Source organism: Zootoca vivipara, chromosome 6 (assembly GCF_965207765.1).
Source record: "Zootoca vivipara chromosome 6, rZooViv2.hap1.1, whole genome shotgun sequence".
NCBI classification, from domain to species: Eukaryota; Metazoa; Chordata; class Lepidosauria; order Squamata; family Lacertidae; genus Zootoca; species Zootoca vivipara.
This window is the reverse complement of record NC_142589.1, coordinates 5,061,795-5,074,936: the sequence shown is the minus strand read 5'-3', so window position 1 is coordinate 5,074,936 and position 13,142 is coordinate 5,061,795. Positions and strand designations below refer to the sequence as shown.

The 13,142-nt window shown below is 48.0% G+C and overlaps 1 protein-coding gene across 2 annotated transcripts in view; it reads left to right on the top strand.

The window, feature by feature from the left end:
• The window catches only part of ANTXR1 (ANTXR cell adhesion molecule 1), a 126,531-nt gene that overhangs the window by 11,463 nt on the left and 101,926 nt on the right, over positions 1–13,142 (top strand). For both annotated transcript variants that reach the window (XM_035118587.3, XM_088670877.1), the window contains exons 2-5: positions 2,868–2,939; positions 5,713–5,784; positions 8,523–8,604; positions 8,765–8,798. In XM_035118587.3, coding sequence (XP_034974478.2) covers positions 2,868–2,939; positions 5,713–5,784; positions 8,523–8,604; positions 8,765–8,798 — 260 coding nt within the window. The remainder of the gene's footprint in view (positions 1–2,867; positions 2,940–5,712; positions 5,785–8,522; positions 8,605–8,764; positions 8,799–13,142) is intronic.

Sequence of the window (13,142 nt, the reverse complement as noted above, 5' to 3'; positions counted from 1 at the left end):
TCCCTGAGTTGCAGCAGCAGAGCCGACAAGGGAGCTCGTTCGGAGCCATGGGGAGCTCTAGAGCTGGACCAGGGCAGGGATTCCTTCTCTAGACCATGGAAAGTAGACCTGTGTTTCTAAACGCAATGGCTGTTCCTCAGCTGCCTCTCTTTAAAGGGAAAAACTGATGCCTTCAGTTTTATATTTTTATATATCCCTCTGATGCCTTCAGTTTTATATGTTTATCTTTGTATTGAGAAATGTTTTTTGTTTCTGACTATCGGTCGAATAAAGTATATTGATTGATTGACACTAAATTTTGAGGGGCAGGCGGCTAAGAAAGGTGTCCAGGAGCCTCTGCCCCCGTTTCCAATCTTACCATAGCCCCAAATTCACAAATGGCAGCTGGCAAATAGAGTAAGACATCTGGTGTCCTGTCTCATTTACAATATGGGCATATTACTGAACTGTCGTCGAGGATTCCTGAGACGGGGCTTCCTTAGTGATGGCACCCAGGTTGTGAGAACTCCATATTCTGGGAGATTTACCCAGGGCCACTCCTGGGTGGCTTTTAGGGTAGGGTCCAAACAGCATTTAGTTTAGAGAGAAGGTGAGAAAGAGGGGGCATGGTAGAAGTGTATAAGGTTATGACTTACATGGAGACAGTGGATAGAGGCAGGGCCGTCTTAAGCGCCCCTGGCGCCGTGGAACGACGGATCCCTCCTGCGGCCCCCCCCGCCCCGTTTCCCAGTGCGGTGGGTGGGCGCAGCGCGGCTGCCACAGGAGCTGCTGCGCGGCGGGCAGGCAGGCACAGCGTGGTTGCCGTGGGCGCAGCTGCGCGGTGGACCGTCGGACCGGCCGGCCAGCGGGTGGGCGCAGCTCGCGGCGCTCTCCTGGCGGGCCGGCGCCGTGGTGCCCTGCGCCACCCAGCCTGGCCGTAGGGCCGGCCCTGGATAGAGAAGAGTCTTCCTCCCTCATAATGCTTGAACTCGTGGGCATCCAATGAAGCTGGATGTTAGAAGATTCAGGACCTTTATTGTCAATGTACAACCTGTGTACAGTGAAGTTGTTGTTGTTGTTGCTGTTGTTGCTGTTGTTGCTGTTCTATTTATTTATACTCTGCCTTTCCCCCTGATGGCACTCAAGGCAGCTTACAGACAAAAACAAGAACCACTAGAAACAAAAGACAAATCGATGAATAAAATACCATTAAACACTGATAGAATTAAAACTATATCCATATATAAAATCTGTAAAACACATCAATAGTTACAATGAACGATAAACTTATGGAACTTGCTCCCACAGGAGGCAGCGATGGCCACCAACCTCGATGGCTTTCAAAGCAGAATCCTGCTCAGGGTTGTCTTAAGCATATGTGGCGCTGGGGTGCAAAGATCTGCCCGGTGCCCCCCCCAGTTGCCCAGTCCCAGGCATGCAGGAGGGCGGAGCCGTCCGTCCGTCCGTCTCAGTGTCTCGCTGGTTCGGTCTCCCCCGAACTCGTGGCGCAAAGCTGCCCACAGCAGAAGAACCCGTCACGGCACTCCGACTGACGGACGGGCTCTTCCCCGGGCTCAACTCTTGGGCCCTGGACTCTCGGCCTGGCGCCCCTGAGAGCCCGGGTGCCCCACACCCCTAGCGCCTATGGGTAAGACCAGGGGTCAGCAAACTTTTTCAGCAGGGGGCTGTTCCACTGTCCCTCAGACCTTGTGGGGGGCCGGACTATATTTTGAAAAATAATATGAACGAATTCCTATGCCCCACAAATAACCCAGAGATGCATTTTAAATGAAAGGGCACATTCTACTCATGTAAAAACACCAGGCAGGTCCCACAAATAACCCAGAGATGCATTTTAAATGAAAGGACACATTCTACTCATATAAAAACATGCTGATTCCCGGGCCGTCCACGGGCCGGATTTAGAAGGCGATTGGGCCGCATCCGGCCCCCGGGCTTTAGTTTGGGGTAAGACAGCCCTGATCCTGCTTGGGGCTTCCCTTTGGGCATCTGGCTGGCCACTGTGGGAGCAGGATGTTGGCTTAGATGTATTCTTGCATGCTTTTGACCTAAGCAATATTTTAAGATGTTCTCTTTCATGTTTTACATTCGTGTTTACTTTCATGTTACATTCGTCTTGCACAACAGTGTTCCACCGTTTCAAAAAGTTTTGCCAGTGGAACCAGTGAGCCACTAAGGGACATTAACCTGTCGCTTCAGTGGATGCAGCCCTATCTAACTTTCTCCCTAGCAAGACCAAACTGTTTCTCACTAAGAGCAACTTTGTTTCCTCAGGGCCGGCCCACCCATGAGGCAAAGTGAGATAAGGTGGCAGGATCCACCAGGGCAGGAGATCCTGATGTTGAGTCCCACCCCCTGTTCCTGATAGAGATCTTCCTTGACCCCTTCTTACCCGGCATGGAGGGAGTCACCATTCTGGGGTCTGCCTCAGGTGCCAAAATGTCTTGAGCCGGCCCTGGTCTCCCTTTTCCCAAATGAAATCGGCTGAAAAGCTCTGTGCAGCGCAGAGCCCGTCTCAAAGCTGTGCAGGGGTGCGGATGAGAGGCAGCCCTTGTGTGATTTGTGTAGTGGTGAGTTAAAGGTCCAGTGCTGCAGTTATTTATCCTTGTCAAAGAACAGTCCCCAGGGCTCACCTGGGAGATCCATCATCTGCATGGGCCTTTCAAAAGCAACACATGAAATACGGGCATTTCCCTTCCCCCTCCCCCTCCAAGGAACTGCGAAAGGCATTTTGAACAGAAGATCAGCTTTGAACCTGATGAGCTCCACAGATGTCCAGATGAACCAAAACCTTAATAAAGCAGCAGCAGCAAACTAAATGTTTCTGTAATTAAACCAATATTGCTTGGAATGGTTTTCTTTTCCAGATCAGGAAGTGTCTTGCACCACTGGAATGAAATCTACCATTTTGTGGAACATCTGGCCCACAAATTTATAAGGTAAGAAATTTGGCTGATAGAAGGAGGTTGATTTCAAGGAGCTTAAGCGTAATTAGGCTTCGGAAGTGCATGTTTACTCGGAAGTAAGTTCCGCTATGTTCAGTGGGGCTCAGTCCCAGGTAAATAAGTCCTTTTGTTTTGCTGAGTAAACCATGCATGGAATCGGGCCTTCATGTCTAATTGTGGATTATACCCGAAGAGAATCAAGTTCTTTCATCTCTCTTGGCTTCAGTTGGGCTTGTTTCTTTGATTCCTCATAACATCACAGCTGAGAAAAATTCACTGAGCAAATTCACAATTTAACTTGGTTGTGGGAGGGAACCCTCTAGTTCAGGCATCCCCAAACTGCGGCCCTCCAGATGTTTTGGCCTACAACTCCCATGATCCCTAGCTAAGAGGACCCAGTGGTCAGGGATGATGGGAATTGTAGTCCAAAACATCTGGAGGGCCGAACTTTGGGGATGCCTGCTCTAGTTTGTTTTGTCTTGAGCTTTCCTTTTGCCTTGCATTGGATCCCGTTTAATTAAAAGAAGGGAGCATAATTTATATTACAGAATGAATTCCAAAATGGATCCCTTCCTTCTGTATTTTCATGAGCAAGGTATCCTAAGGGTTCCGCTCTGGTCAGTGACCGAAATAAATCGATTCATTCATTCTAAGGGCTCCTCTCTCCGTCTCATTAAATACTTTGTTTTCAATTTTTGTTTTTAAAAACCAGTCATGGTATACTTCTAGCCCTTGTGTTACGTTTCTCTAGATCACTGGTTCCCAAAGTGGGGGGGGGGTTACTGGGGGTGAGGGTGGCACTGAGAGGCACGTTATTTACGATTGACCGGGCTGGATCCTAGAGTGAAGCACTTTCCTTGCTTCCTGCTCTTCCTGCTTTCAAAGCTAATTCCTTAGATTACATTCGTTTGTATTTATGATGCTGAGTTGCCACAGTTCACAAGATAGCAGTTATTGGAACAGCTGCTGATTTTCTTATTACTTTGTCACTGTACATCAGTGGTGGGTGAAGGTTTGTGCATGTTTGATAAATCGCTACAGACAAATATTTTATGCTCTAAATTCCTTCCCCCTTCTGTTTTCGTTAATAAGAATATGGGGAGAAATTCATGCAATATTCTTGGCTGAATTTTGTTGTGTTGTTATCTTCCTTAGTGTGCCATGCAAGCCACTCATCTGAATAATGCTTTTTTTAAGGGTTAGGGCAGGGGGCACTGGGGATGAGTTTATGGAACCAAGGGGATGGTGACCCGGTAAAGTTTGCGAACCACTGCTGCAGAGTCTAGAACAGGCACCCCCAAACTTCGGCCCTCCAGATGTTTTGGACTGCAATTCCCATCTTCCCCGACCACTGGTCCTGTTAGCTAGGGATCATGGGAGTTGTAGGCCAGAACATCTGGAGGGCTGCAGTTTGGGGATGCCTGACTTAAGGCTTGCATAACTGTGCACAGAAGCCTGACAACCAGCTCCTATTTGGTACTGTGTGAGGGGCTGGGCAAGCGCCTGCAAAACTTCTTTTGGCCCAGCTATGCCTCTTCACCTGTCCCACACGTGATGTCATAGATTGCATCAGCTGTGGGGCGGGTGGGCATGGCTCGTTAGGCCCTGCAAGCTCAGTTGGTTCCCCACCGGCTTTTGACCTATGCTACAAACCAACAAGTTGCCATGGTCTTCTCCAAAGGAACCTGCAAGATCACCTTACCTCATATCCACCCACTGGACTGCTTCAATGAGTGGAACTGGCAGTGTTTCAGGTGCCCCATATTACCTGTTCCCTATTAGTAAGAACATTTTAGTGTGGCAGCACCAACACTTCGGAACTCCCTGCCTATTGATACCAGACAGGCACCTTCACCTTACTCTCTTCTGTGCCTGCTAAAAACATAATTGTTTAGGCAACCTACCCAGATGTTTAGAAAGTTGATGCAGGTCTTAATCTGTTTTCTGTCTATTGTTATTTTAACTTTCCTGAACATATTAAATTTTTCATTTTTCTTAGTGATGAGTTCGTTGTCTTATCTTTTTCATAAGCAGCTTTGAGGGTTTTTGTTTTTTTAACAATCGAGTCGCCTATATATTTTATGAAATAAATAAATGTATGGAAATATTTCTGTCAGGGGTTTCTGGTGACTACTCTCGAGTAACGACGCTCCTCAGGTTACTTTTCCATAACGTGTTTATTAGTGCTGATATGTACAGTGAAGCAGGTGCAGAAACATGTCTTCTCAGTCCGATGCAGAATCCGGAAGTGCGCCTCGGCGCGAACGCCCCCAACATAGAAGGCGTGGGACACTGAATCTCTTTCCTTTTCTCCTCCTTCGTAATTCCGGAACCGGTGGAAAGGGTCTGCGTTCCATGTTTTCCCTCTCCCCCTGGTCCCCTTTGCTCTCCTCCCGTCTGTGGAGTCTGGGCTCTTTCATCCTGCCTGAGCCCGGGCACTCTCTCTCTGTGTCCTGACTTCCCTCCCCGGAGTCTGTGTTTCCTTTGCTACTCTGTGAGGAGCTACTCTTGATGATGGGGGGGGGTACTCTGTACTCCCTCCCCCTTACAATTTCTGACGGGTGCCAAAAAGAATACAGTGAAGATCACTGCCTAATATCAATAGACAGGGAGTTCCAGAGTGCAAAAGATTGATTGTTATTTTTTTTCAGTTCCAGCCCTAGATGGTTCAGAAATGATCCCTGGGTGGGCCCCAAACGCTTTACGTTCATGTTTGTCCATGGTGAACCAGAGCGTCGATTGTAACCCTTGTGTTCCCTTTTTCCAGCCCCCAGTTGAGGATGTCCTTCATTGTTTTCTCAACCAGAGGCTCAACTCTGATGAGGCTCACTGAAGACAGGTAAGTGGAAGCAGGGAAGGCAAGGGTGGTGCTGGTGGGCTACAAAGGTCTGAGGCTTGTGCATCGTGCATTTTCCTCCTGCACACCTGTGCCCCTTGAGATTCAGACTGTGCAACGGAACCAAATGGAAAGTTGGCTTTGCAAGGCCAGGAGCAAACACGACCGTGTCGTAACTCTTGTGGACGTCTAAAGAAGCTGAATGTTGGAAGACTCCGAGCAGATAAAAGAAGAGACTTCTTCACACAGTGCAGAGTTAAACTATGGAACTCGCCTCCCACAGGAGGCTGTCCTGGCCACCAATCTAGATGGCTTTAAAAGAAGATAAGACGAATTCGTGGAAGAGAAGGCTATCAAGGGCTACTAGCCTTCACAGTCTTTTGAGTAACAGTTGCTGGAAACTGAAGCAGGGGAGAGTGCTGCTCTTGTGTTCGAACCCTGCTTGCTGGTTAGCCACTTTGAGAAGACTAGGTGGGCCATTGAGCTGATCCAGCAGATTCTTCTTTAGTTCTTATGACAAGAGTGTGTTCAGTTACAGCCATGGGTTTGACTTCATATCCCTGTTCTGATTTTTGAACCCGTGTGCCTCTGGAGTTTGAAAACCTGCAAAGCATTTCTTTTTAAAGACTGCCGTGGTTGAAAAGCCCTCCAGCACCTTGCCATGGAATATATTTGGTACTGGGCTAGTGCTGGTGGGATTTGCTGCATTTTTGAAACAAACTAGAAGCTAGCCTTGAGAAAATGCCAGGTGGAATGAGGAGGCTGGTTCTTGTAATAATGAGACAACTGGTTTTTCAAAGCTCCACACTTGCATCCTTGAAGGATTCCTTTAAAAGCCAACTTAAAATGATGTGGAGCATGCCCCAGTTGCTACAGTCAGCTCAATTAAAGTTTCCATAGAATAAATCATAACAAGGGAACTTGGGGGAGAAACGCTTTCCCCTATCCACTTTCTCTGTGCCACGTGTAATTTTATTTTATATTGATGATATTCTTTCTCCTGGGGACACTCCCAAAAGTCCCCCAAACACACTTGAAATTGTCGAGCCTTCCGGCCTCATTAATATGGTGATGCTTCTCATCAAGTAAGGAATTCAACAGATAATGTTACTGCGAAATGTTAACCGTCCAACTGGAATCTCCCTGGAAAACCAAACCCTTTGGGCTAATTGTGAACTTAATAAATGGGAATTTATCAACAAATGTGCACTGCCTGTTGGATTTTGTGGAGCCCCCCCCCCCCAATGTGTTGGCTGAACTGGCAATCTCCTTCCCATGGAGATACCAGCAGCATGAGTTCATTCGGAGATAGTCTGAGGACCACAGAGGCGTTATCTTGGCTTGGAAGCCTTTCCGAACTCCACTTGGCTCCCTCGAGTCAGTTTTCACAGCTGAGTGAAACACCACAGAGCCCACCCTGCTCCGCCTGTTTTTAATCTTTCTGTGTGCCTGCGTTTTGAAAAGATTAAATTGGATGTCCAGGACTTTTAAAAGTCTTTCCCATGAACTCATTAATCTTGAAGTTGGTTTGGATGGAGGAAGAGAGGGAAGAGGGTGGCTGCTTTCACATAAATCTGGAGCCTGAAGATTAGACTCTCGTAATACTAGAGGATCGTGGACGTCCAATGAAGATTCGGGACAGGTAGAATGAAGTCCTTCTTCACACAGTGCATAGTTCAGCTATGGAATTCCCTCCTGCAGGAATCGGTGATGGATCCGTTTAACTTCCACAGCTTATAACAATTGCTTTCTCCATTTGCCTCGAGTTAGACTGATTTTCACTCAGCAATTTAGCAAAGGCGGGGTGGGGGAATCCATACCCCTGTTCCACCCCCAAACAATGCCCTGCCATGCTCTTCTTCCTCTTTTCTGAAGCCAGGTAAAATTGTCTGCTAAGCTATAGACATGTTACACACAATGCGATTTATAAAATCTAGCTATGTAAACTTCATTGATTTATCAAAATATTGTGAGCAAGAAGGTCCAGCTGCTTAAATTCTGTGTAACGTGAAGGCGAGGACTGACAGAATAAAGAACTATAGAACCATAGAATTGTAGAATTGGAAGGCCACCTTGCCCAACCCCCTGCAATGCAGGAGTACTTACGAGGTGTTCAAGAAACTGGTCCTGAGCACAGCTTGGGCCCCAGGATACAGTCTGAAGTGCACCTACCTGTAGGAGACTACCACCTTGTGGAAACTAATCAGGTCTGGTCAGTACCTAGAAGGGAGACTGTTCAGTGAATATATCTACATTCTCTTGTGTTCCATTGATGGTAGAAAGGCAGGATATTGATGTCTTACAAAAATGAAAAGAACATGCTTGACATAAGTTTATTTATTTATAAAAATATTTGCATGCTGCTGTGTCATAAAATAGGCATACTGTATAAGCAGTTTGCAGCAATAAAAACAAACAAACAAAATAAAGTAAAACCATACAAATTAAAAGCAGATATCAGTTTACGATTGTGGATGGATGTCTACTTAATTGCCTGGAGTGGCCTGGCGAAATAGAAAGGTTTTCCGCAGGTGCTTAAAGACGGCACAAAAGGTTGAATTGGCTCAGTTTGGCATCTAAAAATGTGTCCCCTGTTTCAACTGCGTTGCATTTCATTTTGAATATAGTTTGGAACAGGCAGAGCTGAAATCTTTATATCTGAATGTTATTCCTCGTCCACCAATTTTATCCATAGCGTGTTGGCTTTCCCTCAACGGAGATGTTGTGTTCTGCTGTTTCAGGGAGCAGATCCGTCAAGGCTTGGAGGAGCTCCAGAAAGTCCTGCCAGGAGGAGACACGTACATGCACGAAGGCTTCGAGAGGGTAAATCGCAAACCGCACCAGCGTGACATTTGCTCCCAATCACTCTGGGGGTGGGCAGCGGGTGGATCAGGCCCCAAACATTGCTGTTTCCAAACATGGCCCCCTATTCCTCACACATTCTTCTTTATGGTTCTGACGGTCGTTTTTGTTTCTCTTTCAGGCAAGTGAGCAAATTTACCATGAAAATGTTCAAGGTAAGAATGAGTTTGGGGGTCACTGAATGGAAGTTGCTTTATTGTCCTGTAAGTGATGGACAGATGGTACCTGCCTCTTCTGCTGCCCTGACTGTGGAAAATGTCAAAAAGGGAACCTAAAGCAGGCATAGGCAAACTCGGCCCTCCAGATGTTTTGGGACTACAACTCCCATCATCCCTAGCTAACAGGACCAGTGGTCAGGGATGATGGGAATTGTAGTCTCAAAATATCTGAAGGGCCGAGTTTGCCTATGCCTGACCTAAATTACTGAGACCAACAGCAGTAGCAAGTATCCAGGTCTTCAGGCCTGGCTCACCCATTGATTCTAGTGGCACAATGCACCACGGCGCCTGGGCAATCAGGGGGCGCTGAGGGGCGCCCCAGCAAGTGGGGGAGCTTCGCGGCGGCCTCCCTTTTCCCTCCACCAGCTGCGCCACAAGAGCAGGGAAGGAAGTGAGCGGAACAGGGGCACTAGGACCCTGTTCCGCTCTGCAGCGCCAGGGTCATCCCTCACCCCGGCGCTGCGTTTCATTGGTAGAGGTGACGCCACATGGCAGCACCTCTACCAATGAAACGCAGCGCCCTGTTGGCGGGAAGGAACCCGCCGTGGCCCGGCCTGCCCAGGCACCCCGCTCCGCTGGGAGAAGGGAGGAAGGCCGTGCGGAGCAGCGGCGCCCCCTCCTCCACTCAATCCGGCAGCATCGGACAGGCAGGCAGCCTCCGGCACAGCGCGGCCCTGCTGTGAGGTGCGGGGGCCGCCGTGAGGCTCCCACCGCCCGGCACGCCAGGTAAGAGTTTTCCTTTTTTTAAAAGAGTGGGGGGGCGCCCGAGGGATCCCTGCACCAGGGCGCCCGATGACCTTAAGACGGCCCTGCAGGTCTTATTGACATATTAAAAGCCAACCTATTGCTGGGTCTAGTTATGGGATGAGCCTGAGAGTTCTTAAGCAACTGGAATATGAATCTGTGATTTGTCCCTAAGATCAGCTTTTATGCCCAAGGACTGGGAAGGGCTTGTTCTGAGTTTACCAATTGTTCTAAAACAGTTTATAGAATTAAAGGATTCCTGTTAGAAGGGATCCTGAGCCTCATCTAGTCCAACTGTCAGCAATGTAAGAATTACAGATAAAGAATCCATGAGAGATGGTCATCCAACCTTTGTTGAAAACTTCCAATGAAGGAGACTGACAAAGCTCACAGCTCAAGACTCAGTCCCCCAAAACGGCATTTGATGACCTAGAGTTTAAAATGGAGGAGCAGCCAAACAAGAGTGTAGGAAGGATTTCCGCTTAAGTGGGGTCCTGGATAATGAGAAAGAGTGAGGAGATATGCCTAGGTTTCTTACTAGCATAAACTTGGGGTTTCCACTTTCGATCCATGAACCAAGCAGGCAGCACAGCAGTCCTGGCCAGAGAACCTGCACTAATAAACTGCCTTGAGACATTAGTGATTTGATTTGAATACTATCACGTTAAGGAGTTAGTTTTTAAAGCCCTTCACAATTTGAGAGCTGAAGTCTGTCAAAGTAAGTTTTAGATAGCCCCAATCCTCTTGGGTGCTACTTTTTTCAACTGCTTTCCTCAACTGTCCCAGAAAGCAGCTGAAATTGATTTTTCGCTCTCTCCAGCAATGTGGCAATTAAAAAAAAACCTGCTCTTGTGTTTTTTTTTGGGGGGGGGAGCACTCTAACCATAAGGTATTTTAAAGAGGCTGTTAATTACTGGGGCTTTTGCTTTTTTTCTCCCTTGCAGGTAGAAGTCTTGCAATTACCGTATATTTAGCTTTAACAAGTGCAAAATGTCATCTTTAGCATGTAATCCTTGTTTTCAGAGGCCTCTCAGATTTACTGCAAGGAGCTGCCGGCAGCCATCCAAATTACCTTTAATTGGTTCTGCTTCATGAGGGTTGTGCGCTTTTCGGTTGATACCGATGACAAGCCTGGGCCATGCTTAAGAGCAAGATAACCATCTCCTTGGGAGAAGAATGCATTTTGGCAGGCGGTGCTGCAATCTAGATGATAATATGCTTGGCTCTTTTACTTTACAAGCAGTTCTGTCATAGTGGGGCCAGCTACCAAATAGGTCCAGGGTTCATGAACCTTTCAGAGCATCCTTTGTTCCCCGGGGCCGAACTCTACAGGGTGGAGGGCACAGCCCCACCGAATCAGCAGCAACCATTGATTCATTTCTTTATTATTTATAGCATTTATATCCCACCTTTTTCTCCAAGGAGCATTGATTCATTTCTTTATTATTTTATAGCATTTAGATCCCACCTTTTTCTCCAAGGAGCTCCAGATGGTGAACATGGTTCTCCCCTTCCTCATTTAAACCCACAGCAGCCCTGTGAGGCGGTTGAGCGATGTAGTGACTGGCCCCAGGGCCACCTAATGAGCTGCATGATAACTGAGTGGGGATTTGAACCCTGGTCTCCCAGGCCCTAGTCCGACACCTTAACCATTGTGCCACACTGGCTCTGGCCTGGATCCAACTCTCCCTTCCTCGCCCCCACTGTAGGACAGGGGTGGGCTGACTCACAGAGCATGAGTCGCTGATAAGTTTTAGAAAGCATGAGTGCATGCTCACAGTTCTTCCACTGATCTGTGCTTCTGAGTATGCCCTCTTGCTTATGGGCATCAGAAGTATCTTTTCTGGGTTAAGCCCAAGGTCAGCCTTGTCCAGTGTTCTTTTAAAAAATCCTTCCAGTAGCACCTTAGAGACCAACTAAGTTTGTCATAGGTATGAGCTTTCGTGTGCATGCAGATACCAGTGTGCATGCACACGAAAGCTCATACCTATGACAAACCTAATTGGTCTCTAAGGTGCTACTGGAAGGATTATTATTTTTTGACTGCATCAGACCAACACGGCTACCTACCTGTAACTTACCATCAATGCTAGCAGTGAGCTACCAGGTAGCCCAGTAGACTCTGACCTTCCTTCTGGCCACCCATGGCAGATCACACTCTTATGCATTACCCTCTTCGTAATTGACAGACACAAGGGACCCAGGTGGCGCTGTGGTTAAACCACTGAGCCTAGGGCTTGCTGATCAGAAGGTTGGCGGTTCGAATCCCTGTGACGGGGTGAGCTCCCATTGCTTGGTCCCAGCTCCTGCCAACCTAGCAGTTCGAAAGCACGTCAAAATGCAAGTAGATAAATAGGAACCGCTACAGCGGGAAGGTAAACGGCGTTTCCATGTGCTGCTCTGGTTTGCCAGAAGCGGCTTTGTCATGCTGGCCACATGACCTGGAAGCTGTACGCCAGCTCCCTCGGCCAATAATGTGAGATGAGCACGCAACCCCAGAGTCGGTCACGACTGGACCTAATGGTCAGGGGTCCCTTTACCTTTACCTAATTGACTGACAGTGACAAGAGAGTGGGGAAATGTAGGATGTAGACCCCTGGCAGAGCATGAGGCTCAGTCCCTGCAACCTTCAAGTAGGGTCGGCTAATATTCCTGATTGAAGCCCCGGAGAGGCACTGCCAACTAGTGTGGACAATACTCAGCCAGCTGGATCACTTTGTATGACAAACATCCCAGCTTTTGTCCCTGGCATCTCCAGGCAGAGCTGGAAAAGCCTCTCTGTCTGAAATCCTGAAGAGCAGCTGATGCCACTCCGTGTAGACAGCACTGAGCTGGAAGGACCAGTGACCTGACCTGGGAGAAGGCAGCTCCCTGTGCTACTGTCATCGCCTGGCATGAGGCACATCCTGGGATGGAGGAGCCAGATTCTGTGGCTTATTCTGGAGGCAGCTGCTTATTCTGGAGGCTTATTCTGGAGGCAGCTGCATTTGCTTCCATGCCTGGTTTGGTCCTTGGGCAGAAGCATGTGATGCTATGTTTAAGTCAACACCTAAGGCAGGCATAGGCAAACTCGGCCCTCCAGATGTTTTGAGACTACAATTCCCATCATCCCTGACCTCTGGTCCTGTTAGCTAGGGATGATGGGAGTTGTAGTCCCAAAACATCTGGAGGGCCGAGTTTGCCTATGCCTGACTTAAGGTGTAAATGGTAGCTGTGCCGAAGAGGCATTTGGAAGAATCTGTCATGTGCAGGGACTCATCAGAGACTCACAACAGACTGTGCCCCCTTCCTGTGTGTTTGTTTGGTTGTAAATCCAATTCTGTTGCTATATACTGTTCAGTAATGGTTGGAAAGGCACAGATACCAGCCGTAACTCTTCTGTTGTGGCCTGAACAGCACAATAATGCTGTAGAGCAAGTCTGGCTAGAGAAGAAGCAGGACAAAAGTTTAATGTACATGCTCCATGGGCTACAATGGCACTCTTAGAACACCTCCTAACACTGGTGAAAGAACCAGCCATTGCTTAGCCAAACTTAC